The sequence below is a fragment of the Cervus canadensis genome, chromosome 31 (assembly GCF_019320065.1).
Source record: "Cervus canadensis isolate Bull #8, Minnesota chromosome 31, ASM1932006v1, whole genome shotgun sequence".
Taxonomy (NCBI): Eukaryota; Metazoa; Chordata; class Mammalia; order Artiodactyla; family Cervidae; genus Cervus; species Cervus canadensis.
The window spans coordinates 18,014,721-18,035,252 of record NC_057416.1 but is presented as its reverse complement, the minus strand read 5'-3'; the positions used below and the strand labels follow the sequence as shown (position 1 = coordinate 18,035,252).

The following is a 20,532-nucleotide window of genomic DNA, read 5'->3' as shown; positions in this document are numbered from 1 at the left end:
TGAATCACCACCAAGTCCTCATGTCCAAGTTGGCACTCTCTCCCGAGTTCCCCACATATTTAATTTCTTTCTTCATCTGCCTCACTTAGCATACTTCAGGTGCCTTGACCCAATAATGTTGACAATAATCATATTATTGTTGTTTTTACTAATCAACATACAGCCCTCTTAAAATGAAAAGTAAGTTCAAAATGTACATATCAATTCATGATCCTAATAACCCTTCAGGGATGCCTTCACCATACTCCATTTCACAGTCGAAGAACATGAAGCAGTTTCTAAAAATCAGGTGAATTTTACCCACCCATCTCAAAACTTAGCTCTTCTCATATTCACCACCACGTGCCCAGACACCTGACTTACACAGTGAAAGCTATCTTTAGAAGTCTCCTTTCTTAACTTCTGTGTGTTTCTGTATTACTGGTCCAACCACACACAAGAACACAGCAGGCAGAGGCATAACCCAACCACCTTCATTTAAGTCAGACATTAAATTTAGAATGTAGAATCAAATTTAAATTAGCATTGAATTTAGAATCAAAAATGTAGAACAGTGCCAGTCTCCTCATTCAGTATTTTTGTTTTGGAAAATGTGGCTAGTTTTTAAAATGTTGTATTAACACACAATGGATTTATCTTTATTTCAAATGAATGTATATTCTAGAAACGTCTTAGTTTTGATGTTAAATGCTATAATGCTGACAGATGTAGCCCCTGTTGGTCTGCCTGAGCACAGGCTCCCTCATTTCTGGGATGCCTGGAACCAAGTTCTGGTCTCCCCCGTCTCCAAATCGCCTCCCACTCCACTGCTCAGGCCATCTCTTCTAAAGTCCAAACTGGGTCAGGAGGCTTCCCTCGGTCTCCTAGATAAAGTCAGCTCTTCTGAAAATGGCCTCTGGGTTGTGGTGTTCCTGCCCTCCTCTTCACTGGTTCCTTACTGCCTGTGTTTCTGCATTCCCAGCTCCAGACATCCTCATTACCCTGCAAGCCCCACGTGACAATGCGCCTTCCTCTTTGTACATGTTACTCCTTCCACCCAGAGTACCCTTCCATCTCATCCTCGATCTTTAAGCTTCAGCTGGTGACCCATGTGCTCTCCCCACTAGAAGCCTTCCTTCCTGGATCTCTCTCCCCATCACCGCCACCAACATAGCAGTCCATACACACCCCCAACTGAGAACCTGACAGCCCATTTTTGTTTACATTCTACTACCCGCTGCACTAGACTCTAGGCTTGGCCAGGGGCTGGGTCTTTCCATCTCCATATCCCAACAATCACCACCATAAACAGCACACAGTGTGTGTTGGCCGCTCAGTTATGTCCAACTCTTTGCGACCACTGTAGCCCACCAGGCTCCTCTGTCCATAAGATTTTCCCAGCAAGAATACTGGAGTGGGTTGCCATTCCCTTTTCCAGGAGATCTTCCCAACCCAGGGGTCAAACCCATGTCTCCTGCACTGGCAGGTGGATTCTTTTACCACTGAGTCACTTGGGAAGCCCCCTAAAGCACACAGCGGGCACCCAATAAATGTTCTCACTCTACATGTAGGAAGTAGGTTTCCAAGAACAAATTTCAACATTGTAAGCCATGGTTTATATTCTCCCACTACATAAAGAAAAATTGAGCCTCACAGAGACCAAGTAACATGCCTGATGCCACTTTGCCAATGAATGGATGGAACTACCATGCGAAACCATGTCTATGTCCAAAATTGGTGCTCTGAACCTCTGCGCTGCCTTTTCCCCAGCAGGACCCTTCTTTCTTTGCTTAGTAAGTCAGAAGTAGATAATTTCCCACAGAGAGATATAAAGCCCATGCTGATGACATCCACTATGTGAATTAAAAACTAACTTAAATAGGGTAATACGCCAAGAGAACACTGGAAAGCAACGTAAAATTGGCCAAGAAAAGCGAGCAAAGGACAAAAAATCTTCTCCCACCATTGTGAAACTGGCTAAGGCAACCCCCCAGAGAAAAACATTAAAAAAGTAACCCAAACTTCTAACCAACTTACAAAGTAAATCTTTAACAAATCAGATTTGCTCTGCCTTTTAGAGCCAACATTCCTTGAAATTTTGAAAGCCCAGTGTGTGGAGCAGAAAGGGCCAGGATTCAGGTCAGGAGACCTGAGTTTGAATCTCAGCTTTTACAACTTACCAGCTGTGTGTGTGTTTTAAGTAACCTCTATGAATCTTTCAGAGAAGGCAATGGCACCCCACTCCAGTACTCTCGCCTGGAAAATCCCACGGACGGAGGAGCCAGTGGGCTGCAGTCCATGGGGTCTCGAAGAGTCGGACACGACCGAGCAACTTCACTTTCACTTTTCACTTTCAGGCATTGGAGAAGGAAATGGCAACCCACTCCAGTGTTCTTGCCTGGAGAACCCCAGGGACGGGGGAGCCTGGTGGGCTGCTGTCTATGGGGTCGCACAGCACAGAGTTGGACATGACTGACGCGACGTAGCAGCAGCAGCAGCTATGAATCTTTAAACTGTAGCTACGAACTTGCCTGTTCTTACTGGAAAGAGTAAATGATAATGTATAAAGCACCTGAACATTCTGGAAAATTAAATGACATAATTTATGTAAAAGCCTAGAGCAGAGGGTTTCGCCCAGAGCAGTCACTGAAGAAACATCTGTTTCCTTGCTTTTAGATAATTCCTCATTCCTTTCATCAAACAGTATCACCAACACAAAACCTCTGTAATGCATAACTACACTCAAATGCATCAAATTAAAATCAAGTTCCTACTGACATAGAACTTTTCTGAAGTTTCAGATGAGTTCCCTTCCCTTCCCATCCAGCTTCCCTTGTGGCTGAGATGGTAAAGAATACGCCTGCAAGGCCAGAGTACCAAGTCCAATCCCTGGGTCGGGAAGATCTCATGGAGAAGGGAATGACTACCCACTCCAGTATTCTTGCCTGGGGAATCCCATGGACAGAGGAGCCTGGTGGGCTACAGTCCGTGGGGTCACAGAGTCAGACATGACTGGGTGACTGACACTCACTCAAATAGCTGTGAAGTTGTAGGCAACCTGAGGATTCGGTAAACTCAAGGACTAACTCCACTCAAGACCAACAGAGCTCAGAGAAAACGCATATCCCTCCAGCACTGTCTCAGCATGAACCCAGGGCAGATCCAAAATCTTTGAGTACTGCCGAAGTGACCAAGAAACACAGGGGTTTGCCTACAACATGAAGCAAAGGCTCATTCAGTCAGCTCTATAGTAAGTACAAAGCCTGTGGCCAGTGGCCGTTTGGCCAGCCCTTGCCCTGTGACACAAAGAAGTGTGTAAGCGGTGAGTAGGGATATTGGAGAGAACTGCTCATAAAACATTACCATGCGGGGGAAAATGAGTTTGGAATATTTGTCAGTAAGTAAAAGTGTCAGTACTGAAAATATGGAAATCCTACAGTAAGATTTCTAAGATGAAAAGTGCTTCTTCTCCAAGATACACTGGGATCCATTTGAACCTGGTGATTCTATCACCTTATTTCTATACCACATCATCAGCCTGAAAAATAGGATTTCATTCTGCACGTGGGAAATAAAATGCTAACTTCCATGATTCACGGATCAGAAAGGCTTTCCATTTCAAAATTACACAACCAATTTATAGTCAAAGCAAGTGTTATTTAAAGAAACTTTATGCTAGGATTTGGGAGGCAGTTGGTGATCAATGCACAATTAAAAAGTCCCCTGTAAATCAAGGAGGAATAGTTCTGTTGTTTTCATGTATATGTATCTCGAATGTTTCTCAGCATTACCACAGCTTATCATTTAATTTAGCAAAGTATCAAATTAAAAATTGTATACAATGAGTTTCCCAAGTTTGACTTCAAAAGAAGTTAAAAGTAAACACCTGAGTTTTGAAATCATGGACAATCTCAGTAGTTCAGGCATCACTGTGGTGTGCCATTCCTTCTAAAAAGATTTATTATAAAAGTTAAAGCATCTCTAAGCTGACCTACCTCAAGACTATCTCTAACAGGACCTAAGAATTCCTGATGTACCCTGAAAAGTGAAACTGTTAGTCGCTCCGAAATTGTTAGTCATGTCCGATTCTTTGTGACCCCATGGATGGCAGCACACCAGGCTTCTCTGTCCATGGGGATTCTCCAGGCAAGAATACTGGAGTGGGTTGCTATGCCCTCCTCCAGGGCATCTTCCCAACCCAGGGATCAAACCCGTGGTCTCCTGTGTTGGCATGCGGATTCTTTTCCATCTGAGCCAGTAGGGAAGCCCTGAAAACACTTACAACAGCCTTTCGACACTTCAAACCATACACGTTTCATTCCTTCAGATGGGAGTCCTTCACACAGATGACTCATAGCTGCCTTCCTTCCCTGGCATCTGGCACCCACGTCCACTCTTGACCCATAGGGCAGAAGCCCAAGAAAAGCCCTACATGGGCTGAAAACGCATGCCAGTCCCCATTACCAAAAACAGGACTGAGGACAAACACACAGAGCCCAAGACTAGCCTCTGAAATGTTTCTAAAACTCAGAAAGCTAGTTTCTTCATGCTCTAGGCAAAAATTACATACAAGTTTAATGTCTGTGGCTGATTCCCTTTGCGGTCCACCTGAAACTATCACAACACTGTTAACCAGCTATACTCCAATAAAAAATTGAAAGTTTAAAATAAATATATATACACATGCTTAATGAAAAATAATCTTTGAACTGCATGTGAATTCCTGTTTAAATGGAACACCCAAATATCTGCCAAGTACCATAAAAAAAATGTTGCCCTTTCACCATATGAAATACAGTGGGTTTTATTTTAGTACCAGGGACCAATATGTTAGGACAGCAAGAGACCTCAGACAGCTACTTTCATCTCTGTGTCTCAAAATACTACTCGGCCCAAGTCACATTAGCTGATCAGAGGCAGCATCCGGAATCCTCCTGTTCACCAGAGGGGGCTCCCTGCCCGGAGTGGCTTCCTCAGAGGAGCCTAGGAGCTATTTTCATCTTAACACTGTTTACCAGCACTGCTGAGACATTTCTCAACTATGGTCCGATACAGCTCCAAGTTCATAAAAAATGCTTTGTTTTTTTTATAAATGTAAAATGCAATCAGATATCTAACTTCAAACAACTTATTACACGAAAACATTAAAGTAACTTGTCCTTTCAGCTTACTATTAAAAGGAATACTGATGCTCAATATAAAATACTGAAATTGAGATTTTTTTCCAATATGCATATAACCAGTGAATACCCTAAAATGTACTAAGAATTAATGAATAATACTGCAATACCTGAAAGCAAATCTGCACACAGAGTTCAGCAATTTTATTCACTATTAAAGGGGAACTAATTGCTAATCCATCCTGCTGTTTCCACCACCATTTCCTGAAGCAGGCAGAAATTTCACTTACCAAAAACAGAGAACCAAAGTCAGAGGTCTCGTTCAGGATTTCCTTTTTTAGCTCCTGTTTTGCCACTGATGTCCCATTTTCTTCTTCACCCTTCTTTTCAGGGCTAATCCTATCGATGTTGGAAGTATAGGGCACTTCCAAGCGTTCTGTGCTTTCCATTTTCACAGGGAGCTCATCTTTGATCTGAAAAACCACAGCCACGGATCCAGTCTCACATGCTGGATTGGAAGAACTTGCTTTGTCAACATCTTCCTGATTCGATTTCATGGCAGATGTTGTTCTTGGATGCTTCTTGTGTGAAGCATTTTTAGAATGAGTTGTAACATGCACAGCCTGGCTCGTAATGAGTTTATTAAATTGCTGCTTATGCGCCTTGTTAATTGGAATTTCTGCTTTGGGGTCTGCATTCAAGTCATATGTTGCTGTTTTGCTTAAACCCGTTGACTGCCTTGAGGAAGACACTGATGAGGGAGATGAGGCACCAGTTAACTGAGATCTGGGTGCAACCTTTGATAGAGCAGGGTCCTTTGGCTGCAACATGGGTCTGGATACAACTTTTGCTTTAACATTCTTGAAGTTTGGTCTTGGGTAACTTATAATTTTGGTTTTTCTAACTTTGCTGCCTAGGGGGCTATTTGCTTTGGTTGTTGATTTTCCTAGGTTAAGTTTTGACCCAATCATTGGTGCTGCCTTCAAATTTGGTAAACATTGGAGCTCTCGATTACTTGTCTGCAATTTGCTACATTTCTCCACGCCTTCAACAGGTGAGACAGAAAACGTTGTGTTCATCGGTTCAAGGATTGGCGTGGACATGCAAATTCTGTTATTGGTACTGATGACCATATCATCTGCATTCCAAGTCAGCTCAAGTAGTGATGCTTCCTTTTGTCCTGGCGGGCTATTTGCTATCAGTTCTATGGTACGATTTTGGGTTTCCAAATGCTTTTCACTGGAGGCAGTTGGTGTGTCTTTAGTCACAGTGACTTGGTGTTTCGGGCCCAGAACTTGGGTTTTGCTTTTACTAACAGCTGGCACCAGTAAAAGGCATTCATCATCTATAAGACAATTGGACACTGTTTCTCTAACGTTTTGGCCCATTTCCTTTTGCCCATATGAGCTCTGTGAATGTGTCTCCCTATTTGGTTCATCTTTAGATGAACAAAAGAACTCTTGTAATACAGACCCACTGGGAACATCCATGCCATCAGAAACTTGTGTTAGAGCTTCTATCTCCTTTTCTCTGCCTCGTCTCTGCTGTGTTCCATCTGGGTACTCGCTGGCAACCTTTTCTGAAGAACGGTGACACTGATTTTCAGTATCTGGAACAACAACATCAACTTGCATCACCATGTCAGAAAACACTGTGTAAGCTGTGTCCTGGGCCTGTGATGCCACAGCTTGAGAATTTTCAAAGCTCTCTCGATCACAACTTGTTTCTCTCACATGTATCTTATCAGAATGGGGAGATGGAAGAATGGAACAGGATAAAGATGTATTTATACTTCTCGTGTTGGTTGACGGCAGGCTTGCAGTGGTAGGCAAAGACTGACTTTTTCCAGTGGTATCATGTGTTACGAAGGTACAGTTAACATTATCCACTTTTATGTCAAAAGTCTGGTTGAGCAGCAAGGCAGTAGGATTGTCTGTACAGTTCAAATCATCATTGTTAGTTTTCCATACAAAAGTTAGAGATGTCTCAACACCCTGGTTCAACGATCCTAGGGAATGACAACTGCTATGCAAATGTTTGGGTTCTGCTGTATTTACAACATGTGCAAAAGATGGACACGTGGAATCCATGTGCACCTCTAACGCCTCCTGACTGATTAAATTACTTGAAGATGTTTGGTGATCGTGTACTTCAACACACTGAGGGGTTAAAGAAATTTTTTCACCAATGTCCACATCAGAGCCAGTTTCATAATCAACCACCATGCCATCTGGGTTGGCCAAATGCCAACTCACATTATTGGTTGAAGCGTTTTGGGTAGATGGTGATTTTTGGTTGCATGCATATGTGTTTCCATTTTTATCACAGATAAATAAGGATTGCAGTTCATCTTCTGTCTTGCCATCTGAATTATCATCATTCATCCTGAGTATTAACTTTAAACCTCTGCCGTTTTATTTCTTTTTTAACTCCTTACAAATGAGAGGGAAGGAAAATTTGTCTTCGGTTTTTCAGCACAGTTGAAAGTTTCTCAGTCTAAGATGCTTTGCAGTTGAAATGGTTTGTTGTTTCCTGGAAGAAATAAAATGTTTCACACTCAAGTGAACATTAGAAAAATCAACAAGTCATTACTTGATTAATTTCAACTGCCTTCTTTTTACATTTAGAACCTACAACTAAGGACATAGGTAATTAAGATATTAGCTACAGACTCAACCTCTTTTCAAACACACTTTTTCATTTGAGGAAATGGGCAAAACAGCAAGATGCTGTTAAAACTGTGCCCTCCTTAACTCATCACAGTAGAGAAGGACGCCAAATCTGACAATAGGTTTTCTTTCTTTTTGATTGACAGAGTTGACCACTGGTTCTAATTTGCCTAAGATGGCACCAATTTATGCTTATTGTCCCAATATAATTAGAAAGAATGCCCTTTTCACTTTCGGAAGGGTCTCCTACTGTCTCCTTGGAGGGTGATTACCAGATAGACTAGGCAGGCACAGCAAAAAAAAAAGCTGAATATCAATGAAGACTGAGGGCATCAGCATTTTCTTTCCCCTGTTTTCACTGTGTATCTCAAACATACTGCACTTCAAAATTGAAAACAAAAGCCATTACTCTTCATACTTAAAGTGGTATTCTATTGGAAGTACCAAAAAATGTTAAAACTGAGTTTACTGTATGTCATAGCAAATCTACTCTGACATATCCATTAAAAAGAAAAACTTATGTCCAAAAATTTATACACAAAAGAACATGATTTGTAATAGAAACATTATTCACAATAGCGCAAAAGTGAAAGCAAGCCACAGGTCTACTAACTGGTAAACAGATAACAAAATGTTATATATCCATGCAATGAAATATATTTTTCAGCAAGAGAAAGGAATGGAGTATTGACTGGTACATGCTACAACATGGAATCAACATTAAGACTTAAAATATTATAAATAAAAGAATAGTATAAGCAAAAATTACAAAATATAAGAAGCCAGTCGTAAAAGACTACATATGATGTGACCCTATTTCCATGACATGTCCAGAATAGGCAAATCTATAGAAAGCAGATGAGTGGTTCTCTAGGGCTAAGAAGGGGCAGGACGAAAGAGAATGAGGAGTGGCTGCTAACTGGCCTGTTTCTTTTTGAAAGTAATGAAAATGCTACAAACGTTAAGACTGTGGTGATGGCCGCAAAGGGCTCTAAATACACTAAAACAATTCAATTGTACACTTAAAAAAAATCATTAAAAATGACCCAGGAAAGCTTTCAAATTGAAGGATTTTGTAAATAACTAAGACCTTATCATGCTTTTGGTTAAACTGAAGTGCTTAAGAAAGGCCCAAATACTTAAGCTAAGACTACAAATAAGTCACACAGATATACATTTGTTTGAACTGACTTGCTCATCTAGGTACTGTCAATTGGAATATCATGGTGCTGTTCTGAAGAAATAAAATATCCATCGGGGAAAACAATGACATTCTGTAACCTAGAAAATTATAAATTAAGAGTAGATCTCATTTTTCTAACTTTCAATCTTTCCTCTGTATTCAAACATACTTCAGTGACCTAAATACAACCAGGGCAATAGGAACAAGGGAAGAACTGAAACGGCAGTATCTTCACTAACAGTGCTCTGTGTTTCCAGCCATGAATGCTGAAACCGGCCTTCACTGGGGCACGAAGAAAGGCCTCAATGTTTATCTCAATAGCACGCATGTGCATGCATACCAACACATGCAACCAAGAGACTCTGATCTCAAAACAAGTGCTATATAACTCATATACTCACAGAAATAGGAATAGAATTCTATAGAAAATAGAACTTTCTATACTAATAGAAAACGTAAATGTCTTTTTCCCCCCACTGTAGCTCCTTAGTTAGAAATTACTGAAATAATAGATTTGGGGGCAGCACCTTAATAAAAGATTTTATGAAACACAAATTAACATTTTTAATCCTCAAGTATAAAACAGGTTCAAGCTAAATGAAAAGGGAAGTCCGTGTATTCATATTTTAGCTGTGTGTCGGGGGGGGGACGGTGATTTCACAAAGCACTAAATAAGGTACACCTTTATGCTTCCATGAAGTCCAATACTCATTTAAGAAACCCTGGTATAAGCAGATGGGAGTGCTACTAACAGAAGAATTGAACACAAATCATAGGCGTGATTTGTCTGTATAAACAGATTCACTAAAGTCAACCGATGGAGCTTTTACTTCCTGAGCTCCCTCTTTCAAAGTATATAAAATATGATTTAAAAATTGCAAAAGAATAAAGAAAATGGTTTGCATGTCAAAACATCTCAAATTATTTCTAAAATAAATGTACAAAGGATAATTTACACCACTTCGTTGTTGTTTGGTCACTAAGTCGTGTCCGACCCCATGGACTGTAGCCCCGCCGGGTTTCTCTTTCCATGGGATTTCCTAGGCGAGAATACTGGTGTGGGTAGCCACTTCCTTCTCCAGGGGATCTTCCAGATCCAGGGACTGAACCTGCATCTCCTGCACTGGCAGGCGGATTCTTCACCACTGAGTCACCAGGGAAGCCCTAATTGACAACATGAATTACATGTCATTCTCTGTTTAGGTTGTTTCTAGTTTTATTATTAAATAATATTTACTTATAAATAGCACTGGACTAAATATTTTTGCTGTTTCCACTGTCTGTCACTGTTTCCCCATCTGTTTGCCATGAATTGATGGGAAACAGTGGCTGACTTTATTTTTCTGGGCTCCAAAATCACTGCAGATGGTGACTGCAGCCATGAAATTAAAAGACGCTTACTCCTTGGAAGGAAAGCTTTATGACCAACCTAGATAGCTTATTAAAAAGCAGAGCCATTACTTTGTCAGCAAATGTCTGACTAGTCAACGCTATGGTTTTTCCAGTGGTCATGTATGGATGTGAGAGTTGGACTGTGAAGAAAGCTGAGCACCAAAGAATTGGTGCTTTTGAACTGTAGTGTTGGAGAAGACTCTTGAGAGTCCCTTGGACTGCAAGGAGATCCAACCAGTCCATCCTAAAGGAGATCAGTCCTGGGTGTTCATTGGAAGGACTGATGTTGAAGCTGAAACTCTAATACTTTGGCCACCTGATGCGAAGAGTTGATTTGTTTGAAAAGACCCTGATGCTAGGAAAGATTGAAGACAGGAGGAGAAGGGGATGACAGAAGATGAGATGGTTGGAAGGCATCACCATCTCAATGGACATGAGTTTGGATGGCATCATGACTCAATGGACGTGAATTTGAGTAAACTCCAGGAGTTGGTGATGGACAGGGAGGCTGGGTGTGCTGCAGTTCATGGGGTTGCAAAGAGCCAGACACAACTGAGCGACTGAACTGAACTATTTTTGTGATCTTTGACTACCTGTTATGGCTTCCTTTGGAAAAACTTCCTGAAAACAACAGCATCACTGAGTCAAAGGATGTGACTTTTTAAGGCTCTTGATATAGTCTGTCAAATCATTAATTTAAAAAAAGGCAGATTATTAATAATATATATATTAATATGCATATATAGCCTGAGGTTTCTTTTAAAGCTTATGCGTTTTGCTCAGCATTGTCTCTCAAAAATTTTCTCGTGTTACTGTAATACGAAAATATTTCTAACAGTTGTGAAATTCCACTAAAGGTAAGATTAAATTTTTTAGATTAAGTCAGTAGATTACAAAGACTATTAGGAAAATAAAGAACCCATCAATTCTCACAAGACTGCTCAGCACACCTGGGTTTATGATTGTTTGAATTCACAGATACAAGAAAAAAAATCTCAAACTCAGTGAACAAAGCTATCAAAAAATAAACCAATAAATACCACAGGGAGTTCCCTGGCCGTACAGTGGTTAGGACTGCTATGGTTCTGGGTTCAATTCCTGGTCGAGGAACTAAGATTCTGCAAGGCATGCAGTGAGGGGGAAAAAAAAAAAAAAGGAAACAACCCACCCCATCTCCCTAAAAAAGAAGCCACAGAGAAATGGATTCAGAAGAAATACTTTAGGAAAACTTTGGTATGAAATCAATTTACTGCCGGCTTTCCTACTTTTAGATAAGAATAGATAAGAGTAGATAAGAGTAAAGAATTAGAGGTACAGAGATGTGAATTCTGCAGTAATCTTAACAGCTTCAGGATTAGTTGGAAGATTAACTTCAACATTCACTAAAGAAAAAAACAGCTTCAAGACATCATCACTACAGAGCTATAGCCCTGGGCAGGAGAGTTGACCAGCCTTTCCTCAGGAATTTTGTTAAAAAAAAAAAACACGTAAAAGTTAGCCTTGTATTGTGGCCAGTTTCATCCCCTTCCTGCCTTACGAAGAGCAGCGCCGACATGCACACTACCGTGTATGAGACGGACAGCTGGCGGGAGGCTGCTATGGAGCAGAGCGATCTCAGCTCTGTGATGACCTAGAAGGGTGGGATGGGGTTGGGGGGGGGGGTAGGAGAGAGGCTCAAGAGGGAGGGGATATGCTTACACTTGTATCTGATTCACTTTGTTGTGCAGCAGAAACACAACATTGGAAAACAATTATACTCCAGTTTAAAAAAGGATAGGACTTCATGATCCAGTGGTTAAAGAATCAGCTGTCAATGCAGGGGACACAGGTTCAATCCCCGGTCTGGGAAGACTCCACATGCCTCAACGCAGCTAAGCCCCAGCACCACAACCCTAGAGCCTAGGCTCTAGAGCCCAGGAGTCACAACTGAGGAAGCCTACACACCCTAGAGACTGCGCTCCGCAGTAAGAGAGTAGCCCCACTCGCCGCAACTAGAGAAAGCCCGTGCATAGCGATGAAGACCCAGCACAGCCAAAAAGAAAATAAACAAAAATAAATCTTAAAAAAAAAAAAATAGTACCTAATTTTCTATCACATAGAACTCATTCTCTGACCTAATCTCATGTTCTTTGCCTTAATCTCTCCTGACGTATGAAGAAATGTCTTTATGTTTCTATGATTACAATGTGATTTGTAAAGACTTTAAAGTTGGGAACTTTTAAACCTTGGGAACTTTTTTTTTTTAACTAAAGCAAAATTAAAGACACTTGAAAAAGAGAGAGAGAAGAGGTTGGACTAAATCATTGTTACCCAAAGGGTTAATTTCTCAAGCTGTCTTTCAGTAGCATTATCTAGCAGAACAAAGTAGAATGATTAACTTTGCTCTCCTTTCTAAGAGAGCCATCTGGGAAAATAAGGAGACCTTTTTCCGAGAACAATGAATGAGAGAGAACAACTTCTCTACTTATTAAGATTTGGGAATATGGTTGAGGAGCTCCTCTTGAAAAAAAGGTTAGGAAAATACTAATTTCTATAATTATCTGTAAGGTCAAATATTGATAGATACGTAGTAAAAGAAAAGGTCAATGAAAAGCACTACTGGTACAAAATGTGAGCTATTTCAGCATCTTTAGAAAAAAATAAGGTTGCTCTCTAAATCTTAGCTTAAGAAGAAAGGCTACTAGTTCCCCAAAGATAAAAATCCATTACCATATAGTTGAATTTATTATCATTAATACTGCAGAGGGTATTTTAGAGATCCAATTCAAATTTCCTCATTTTACAAATGACGAAACCACTTCTAAAAAATAAACTACATGGCTGGACCAAATTAGTTACTAATGGCAGTTTACCATTACATTACACAATAGTTATGTGCTTTATTTGTCAACTGAACTATAAACCCAAAAGAGACTAATGCATCGGTAGGTATCTTCTACATTTTCCAATGACCTGCAATGTCAAACCCAACAGTTTGAACTAGATACAGCTAAACTTGAATGCCATATAATTATGAAACACTTTGTTTCCACAAGTCACATTGCTTTGTAGCCATAAAGAACTTTAACTTTACTTCTTATTTATTTTAAGACACAGCATACCAGTTGTTTAATACAAATACAGCTATAATTTACAGCTTTAAATCATAAAATTATGTCAGTCAACTTTTTAAAAACTCACTAATTACAACTGTAGGTCATTCTCTGGGCTTTAAAACCCAAAGTATTATCTAATGTTCAAATTATGGTAAAAAAAAAAAAAAAAGAAGAAGAAGAAAAGAAAAAGAAGACACATACACTCAAGCCCTGAGTTTAGTAAAGAACATCTTTACATCTAGGAACCAAAGACCAGCATACCTACTCACTGGTTTTCTAAGAGCATGACAGTTTTCAGTGAAGCCATTTAAAGGAATGGCTTTTCTTCCTTCTCCAGAAGGAATCTAGAGTTGGTTTAGTAAATTTTAAAATGAAAGCTATGATTAAAAATAATGAAATAACGCCATTTGCAGCAATGTTGATGGACCTAGAGAGTATCATACTGAGTGAAGTCAGTCAGATAGAGAAGGCGAAAGATCGGATGACATCCCTTATATGTGAAAGATACAAATGACCTTACTTACAAAACAGAGACTTACAGACTTAATGAACTTATGGTTGCCAGGGGGGGACCCATGGAGGGGAGGGTTAGTTAGGGAGTTTGGGATAGACACATACACACTGTTACATTAAAAATGGATAACCAACAAGGACCTACTGTATAGCACAGGGAACTCTGCTCAATGTTATGTGGCAGCCTGGATGGGAGGCGAGTGTGTGGGAGAAAGTGTGTGCGCGCGTGCACTCAGTCGTGTTTGACTGAGTGACCCTGTGGACTATAGCCCGCCAGGCTCCTCTGTCCATGGGATTCTCCAGGCAAGAATACCGGAGTAGGTTGCCATTTCCTCCTCCAGGGGATCTTCCCCACCTAAGGATCGAATCTGCTTCGCTGGTTTCTCCTGCAACGCAGGCAAATTCTCTACCACTGCCTGGGAAGCTCTTGGGGGAGAATGGATACAGGCACATGTGTGACTGAGTCCCTTCATAGGACTGATCACTTGCAGCTATCACAACATTGTTTGCTAATCAGCTATACTCCAGTATAAAAGAAAAAGTTTTTTAAAAAATGAAAACAACAGATGCTCCACAACAGAACTGAACTTTCAGTAACTTAAGACAAGAGATACAAATCAACTGGGCTGCTTGTGAAAAAAAGCAGGCTGAGTCAGATCACTGGTGGGGCCTGAGAGCCTGCATTTTGTATTCATCTCCCTAGTGATACTGAAACTTCTGGGCCATGGACTATCCTTGGAGTAGCAGGGATGTAGCAGAGTGCTTTGAGCAAATACTGCCCACCGAGTCAATCAGATCAATACAGGAACTTGTCAGTCAGAAGCACTTACCCTCACATCCAACTTTATAGTTTGTTCTCCAAAACAGACGTTTCCTACTTTTGAACCCTTGATTTATGCTTTTGCTCTTTCCTCTCAGTTTCCCAGATGGCACCAGTGGTAAAGAACCTGCCTGCCGATGCAGGAGATGCGTGTTCGATCCCTGGGTTGGGAAGATCCACTGGAGGAGTGAATGGCAATCCACTCCAGTATTCTTGCCTGGAAAATCACATGGACAGAGGAGTCTGGGGGGCTACAGTCCATGGGGTCGCAAAGAGCCAGATACTACTGAAATGAACTCGCAGCTCAGACAGCTAATGCACCCTCTATAGAAAATAACTGGAAAATTTTTTTATAGTCACAGAGTTTATGTTGCTTCTAAATCCTACTTGAGTTTATTCCTTCCACATGGAGGGAGTTCAGTTAATGCAACATTCCTGCCCCTCTTCTGTGCTTTTACTCATTCCATCCAGAAGCAGGAATGTGACTGGATTCCACAAATTCAGAAGAACCAGCTGGGTGAGGACTAGTAATGATGAGGGTGGCATATGCCTCGGGCACTAAATTTAAGACAGACTCAGTAACAGTCCCCACCGGAGCCTGAGGCAAGGAAAAAGTCAGTAATGCTGACCCTATCTTCATTTTAAATTTGAGATTTTGTTTATGCTTTTTTCTTAATGTTCTGATTTTTTAAAATAGTGCATTAAATATTTATCATGATCACTGAGGTTTTTCCGGCCTCACTCTCTTCACCCTAGTCTCAGCCCCATTGCCCACAGAGAACACAAGCTCTATTCTGTTCCTCTGTCCCTACAGTGGAGGGACACCTAAAACTGTAATTCACCTGGAACCATATAGCCACCTTACTCTGTTTCCTATTTCTCAGATGGTTCATAACCAGAGAGAAGAAGGAGGAGAGTATCCAAGAATCAGCAGCTAACCCTGACCATGTCCTGGCCATGCTTTGGAGCAGAGCCCAGGAAGCCGGGCCCCCAGGAGCCCTCAGTTGCTGGATGGGGTGGTGGGAGGTTGGGGTGAGGGGGCAATGACAGAATCCCCCAGGAAGGGCTGCAGTGGCTGCAGCAACCCAAGGAAGCCCGTGGGGCTTTGGACTGCGCTTTTTCACAGACCACTGCAGGAGAGCGTCTATAGTGTAACTGTCAGCTCAGCCAGTCTGAATAGCTGTCTCAAAAACAAGGTATTCTTTACTGAGCCCTCTCAAAACTGTAACTATGTCACACTAGGCAGCAAACCATCAGGAATTAAGAAGGGGTAAAGGGTGCAGGAGCAAAACCCATGTGGGGAACCTGGGGCTCCTGCCCTGGCCAGAGTGGAAGATGCTTAGGCTCAAGGCACTGCCAGAGGTTTTATCACACTGGCAGTTGCAGCCTCTATCCTGTAATCCAATGGCAACCCACTCCAGTACTATTATCTGGAAAACTCCATGGACAAAGGAGCCTGGTGGGCTCCTTTCACGAGCTGGACAGGACTGAGCGACCAGCACAACAGCGATCTTGTAATCCGGCTCACTTTTTCAGCTGGAAGGTTGGTTTCAAATAACACAGACTGGGCGAGAGGCTTTAAGCCCAAAACTGTACATTCTTCTGACCTGAGTGAGCAGCTCCAGCTCACGGCAGCTGGGTCCGTGGGAGAGTGGCTGTCTCCAGGGAAGGAGGCTGCACACGTCTGCAACTTGAAGAGTACCGGGCCAGGGACCCCCGTCGGAAACAAAGCCACTTAGGTGGAGGCCTGAGGGCAGGCTGTTCGCAGGCCACCTCCCCGTGCGGGGCACCCAGGTGGACCTCGAACCGGGCCTGGCAGACATGGGCGAAAGCAGAGGCTCCAGCAGACCCAGTAGAGAGCTGGTGGGAAGCTCGGGGGAGGCTCAACTACAACTGCAGGGAAGAGATTGTGACCGGCCCTTTCAGACATCGGTGGTCTACAGAATACATGCCTCGCTTCGGACAGCAAAGCAGAAGATTCCTGTGTGCCCCACGGAAAACGAGAATGTTTCCAGCTTTCAACCGTTAGCAACAGATCTGGCAGGTGGCACTAGACAAGTCATCCCCAATTCCACTCTAACCAGTCAATTCTAAAGGAAATCAACCCTGAATATTCACTGGTAAGACTGATGCTGAAGCTCCAATACTGTGGCCACCTGATTCAAACAGCCGGCTCACTGGGAAAGACCCTGATGCCGGGAAACATGGAGAACAGGAGGAGAAGGGGACAACGAGGGCAAGATGGTTGGATGGTATCACTGACTCAATGGACATGAGTTTGAACAAACACAAGGAGATGGTGAAGAACAGGGGAGCCTGGAGTGCTTCAGTCCTTGGGGTCACATGGAGTCAGACATGATTTAGCCACTGAACAAATACATCCGGAGACAATGTGGGAATGTGGATGGGCTTTGGTGAACAAGAATCCATGTGGGTTTTCAGAAGCTTCAAGAATCACAACACCAGCCCCCCAACACACATACACACCCCAAAGTGTTTCCAATTCCTCTTTGATTGGATAATTAAATATTAGGAGTAAATCCTCCCTAAGACTCAGGTTTCTTATATTTAAGTAAATCCAGAAAAGAGGCATAAGCAATAAGCTGTTAGCAGCACAAACATGAAAATGTCTGCTTAAAAGAGAGGGTAAGGTGTGTCCTAGGCAGGGGCTTTCCTAGTGCAGAACCGTAACCTTCAGAAACACTAAAAACCATTTTAGAAACTACAGCTCAGATAAACTTTCCCCGTATTACTGTTAGGGGATTGGGTTGTTTTCAAACTGTGGTAGTTTGGGAAGGGGGGAAAGAGACAAGATGGTACTGGGGTCACTCGTGTGCCCTTCACACTCTGGCTGCTGAACTAACAACTTGGCAGTAATGATAGCCCTTCCTATGAAGGACCTGAACTGTTTCCTGGAAGAACGTGAAGTCCATCTAGATTCTGAGACCACTTCAGCCTGACAGAACCTGAGTAAGATACTGGTGCACTAAGTTGCTTCAGTTGTGTCTGACTCTTTGTGACCCCACGGACTGTAGCCCGCCAGGCTCCTCTGTCCATGAGATTCTCCAGGAAAGAACACTGGAGTGGGTTGCCATGCCCTCCTCCAGGGGATCTTCCTGACCCAGGGATTGAACCTGTGTCTCCTGCATTGGCAGGCAGGTTCTTGACCACTAGCGCCACCTAGGAAGCCCCAGATACTGGTAAGGATATTTACAGAAACTGAATTCTGGTCTTTTAACTCAAAGTCTCCAGAAAGTAAGCTCCAGAAGGACAGGATTTCTTCTCCCTTGGGTCTGGGTTTATTCACCAAAATATCCCCAACACCTGGAAGAGTACACAGTGGATTTTCAATAAACAAACTGTTGAGTTAATGAATATATGAAAGGGCCAGGAAAATCTGACTTTGAACTTTCACTTCTGTAACATATTTGGACTTTAACTTGTAAAGTTAGGCAATTCTACAATTAACTTTCCCCTAGAATCATGACAGTGGTAGAGGTTTATAATCAAATTTAGGCATCAGTCACTATATTATTGGCAGCCTTCCCAGGTGGCCCAGTGGTAAATAATCTGCCTGCCATGCAGGAGACACAAGAGACGTGAGTTCAATTTCTGGGTCAGGAAAATCCCCTGGAGGAGGGCATGACAACCCACTCTAGTATTCCTGCCTGAGAAATCCCATGGACAGGGGAGCCTAGTGGGCTATATAGTCCATGGGGTCACAAAGAGTCAGACATGACTAAGCACACGCACACACATACACACACACACAATGTTATTGGTAATTTAACTTTGTCATGGGAACTCACTGTACTTTGTGGGACAAATGGCTTTGTATCATCTGAGATTAGAAAGAGGAAAGTAAAATTAAGCCACAGAGTGGCCAGAGTCGATGTAATTAATGCACCCATCAGAGCCTCCAAACTCTCTGCCCAGATAGAAAAGTACCCAGGGGGACAGAGGTTTCACTGGGGAGCAGCCCCTTGAAGGTATGAGCAAGGCCCTGGCTAACCATGGGTTCGAGTCTAAGTACAATGTGTGAAAAGACCCAGAAGCAGGGACGCTGGAGGAGAATCTGTTCCTTTCACATGGGAGCTCAGTCTATCCTCATGTCAATCTGACCTTTACCTTCATCCTGCCCTGAGGATGGACAGTACTGTATCTGCCTGGAGAAATGGGGACAAGTAGATGGGGCAGGCTTGGCTGAGCTTTGCTCACTGTCTTCTGGGAGTGAGCTGGCCTGTGGGGAGCACAGGACCCCCCACTCCAGGACAGCCCAATGGTGACCAGGAGAACCGAATTCTGGGGCAGGCTGTGAGAAACCCTCTTCAGGTTTCCCTGGTGGCTCAGATGGTAAAGAATCTGCCTGCCATGTGGAAGACCCAGGTTCGATCCCTGGGTCAGGAAGATACCCTGGAGAAGGGAATGACAACCCATTCCAGTATTCTTGCCTGTAGAATTCCAAGGACAGAGGAGCCTGGCAGGCTACAGTCCATGGAGTCACAGAGTCAGACACGACTGAGCGACTTTCACTCCCTTAACTCATGTGGGAACTTGGCCTCCTGATAGCCTTTAACAAGGGTGATTTGATAGTTTAAAGGCCAGTTGACCTTACACTGCCATACTTCTCCATTGGTCCAGAACCCAGATCAAGAATAGAGGCATTCCTTACTGGACAATTCAGTGAATTGTTACCTAGTTTTATTTTTCTTTTAGTTCCTAGCTTAAATCTGTGACTTCTACAAGGCCCACTTTTAAAAACAGTGGTACAATATGCAAAAATTTTTCATTCTTAATTGTACAGTTATATAGCATTAAGTGGGCTTCACTGGTGGTTCAGTGGTAAAGAACCCGCCAGCCAATGCAGGAGATGGGAGGGATGTGAGTTCAATCCCTGGGTTGGGAAGATCCCCTGGAGAAGGAAATGGCAACCCACTCCTGTATTCTTGCCTGGAGAATCCCATGGACAGAGGAGCCTGGGAGGCTACACGGACACACAGCATTAAGTATACTCACAACACTGCAACCGTCACCACCACCCCGCTCCAGAATGTCTCCATCTTTCCCAGCTGAGACTCTGTGCCCATTAAACACTCACTCCCCATTCTCCTCTCCCCACACCACCCACCGCTGGTGACCAGCGTTCTATCGTCTATGAATCTGACTACTCTAGGTACCTTATAGAAGAGGAATCACACTATACTTGTCATTTTGTGACCGGCTTGAGTCACTTAGCACACTGTCTTCAAGGTTCAACACTGCTGCAGAATGTGTCAAATTTTCCTTCTCTTTTTTAAGGCTGAATAATATACCACTGTACTTATAAGCTACATTTATCCAGGTATCCACGGATGGACACTTGGGTTGCCTCCACCCTTTGACCACTGTGGACAATATTGCCATGAACATGGCATACAGATGATCTCTTCCTTTGCGACCCTGTCTGCAGTTCTGTTGGGTATATACCAAGTGGAATTGCTGGCTCACATGGTAATCCTACGTTTAATTTTTTGAGGAATCAGAACTGTTTTCCAGAACATTTGTACCATTTCTCATTCTCACCAGCAATGCACAGTTCCACTTTACTTACGTTTTCACCAAAACGTATTCCTTTGATCTTTTAAATTTTTTTTAAGATAAAACGGCCATCCTATTGGGTATGAAATGATATATCATCGTGACTCTCAATTGTATTTGCCTAATGACTCATGATGTGGAGCATCTTTTCACATATGCACACTGACCATTTGTTTATTTTCTT

General features: G+C 42.5%; 1 protein-coding gene across 3 annotated transcripts in view; it reads right to left on the bottom strand.

Moving 5' to 3' along the window:
• Positions 1 to 20,532, bottom strand: part of MTUS1 (microtubule associated scaffold protein 1) — a 181,274-nt gene that overhangs the window by 111,842 nt on the left and 48,900 nt on the right. For all 3 annotated transcript variants that reach the window (XM_043454624.1, XM_043454623.1, XM_043454625.1), the window contains one exon: positions 5,390 to 7,631. In XM_043454624.1, the coding sequence (XP_043310559.1) occupies positions 5,390 to 7,483 (2,094 nt within the window). In that variant the 5' untranslated portion in view covers positions 7,484 to 7,631. Of the gene's footprint in view, positions 1 to 5,389; positions 7,632 to 20,532 lie in introns of those variants that run through there.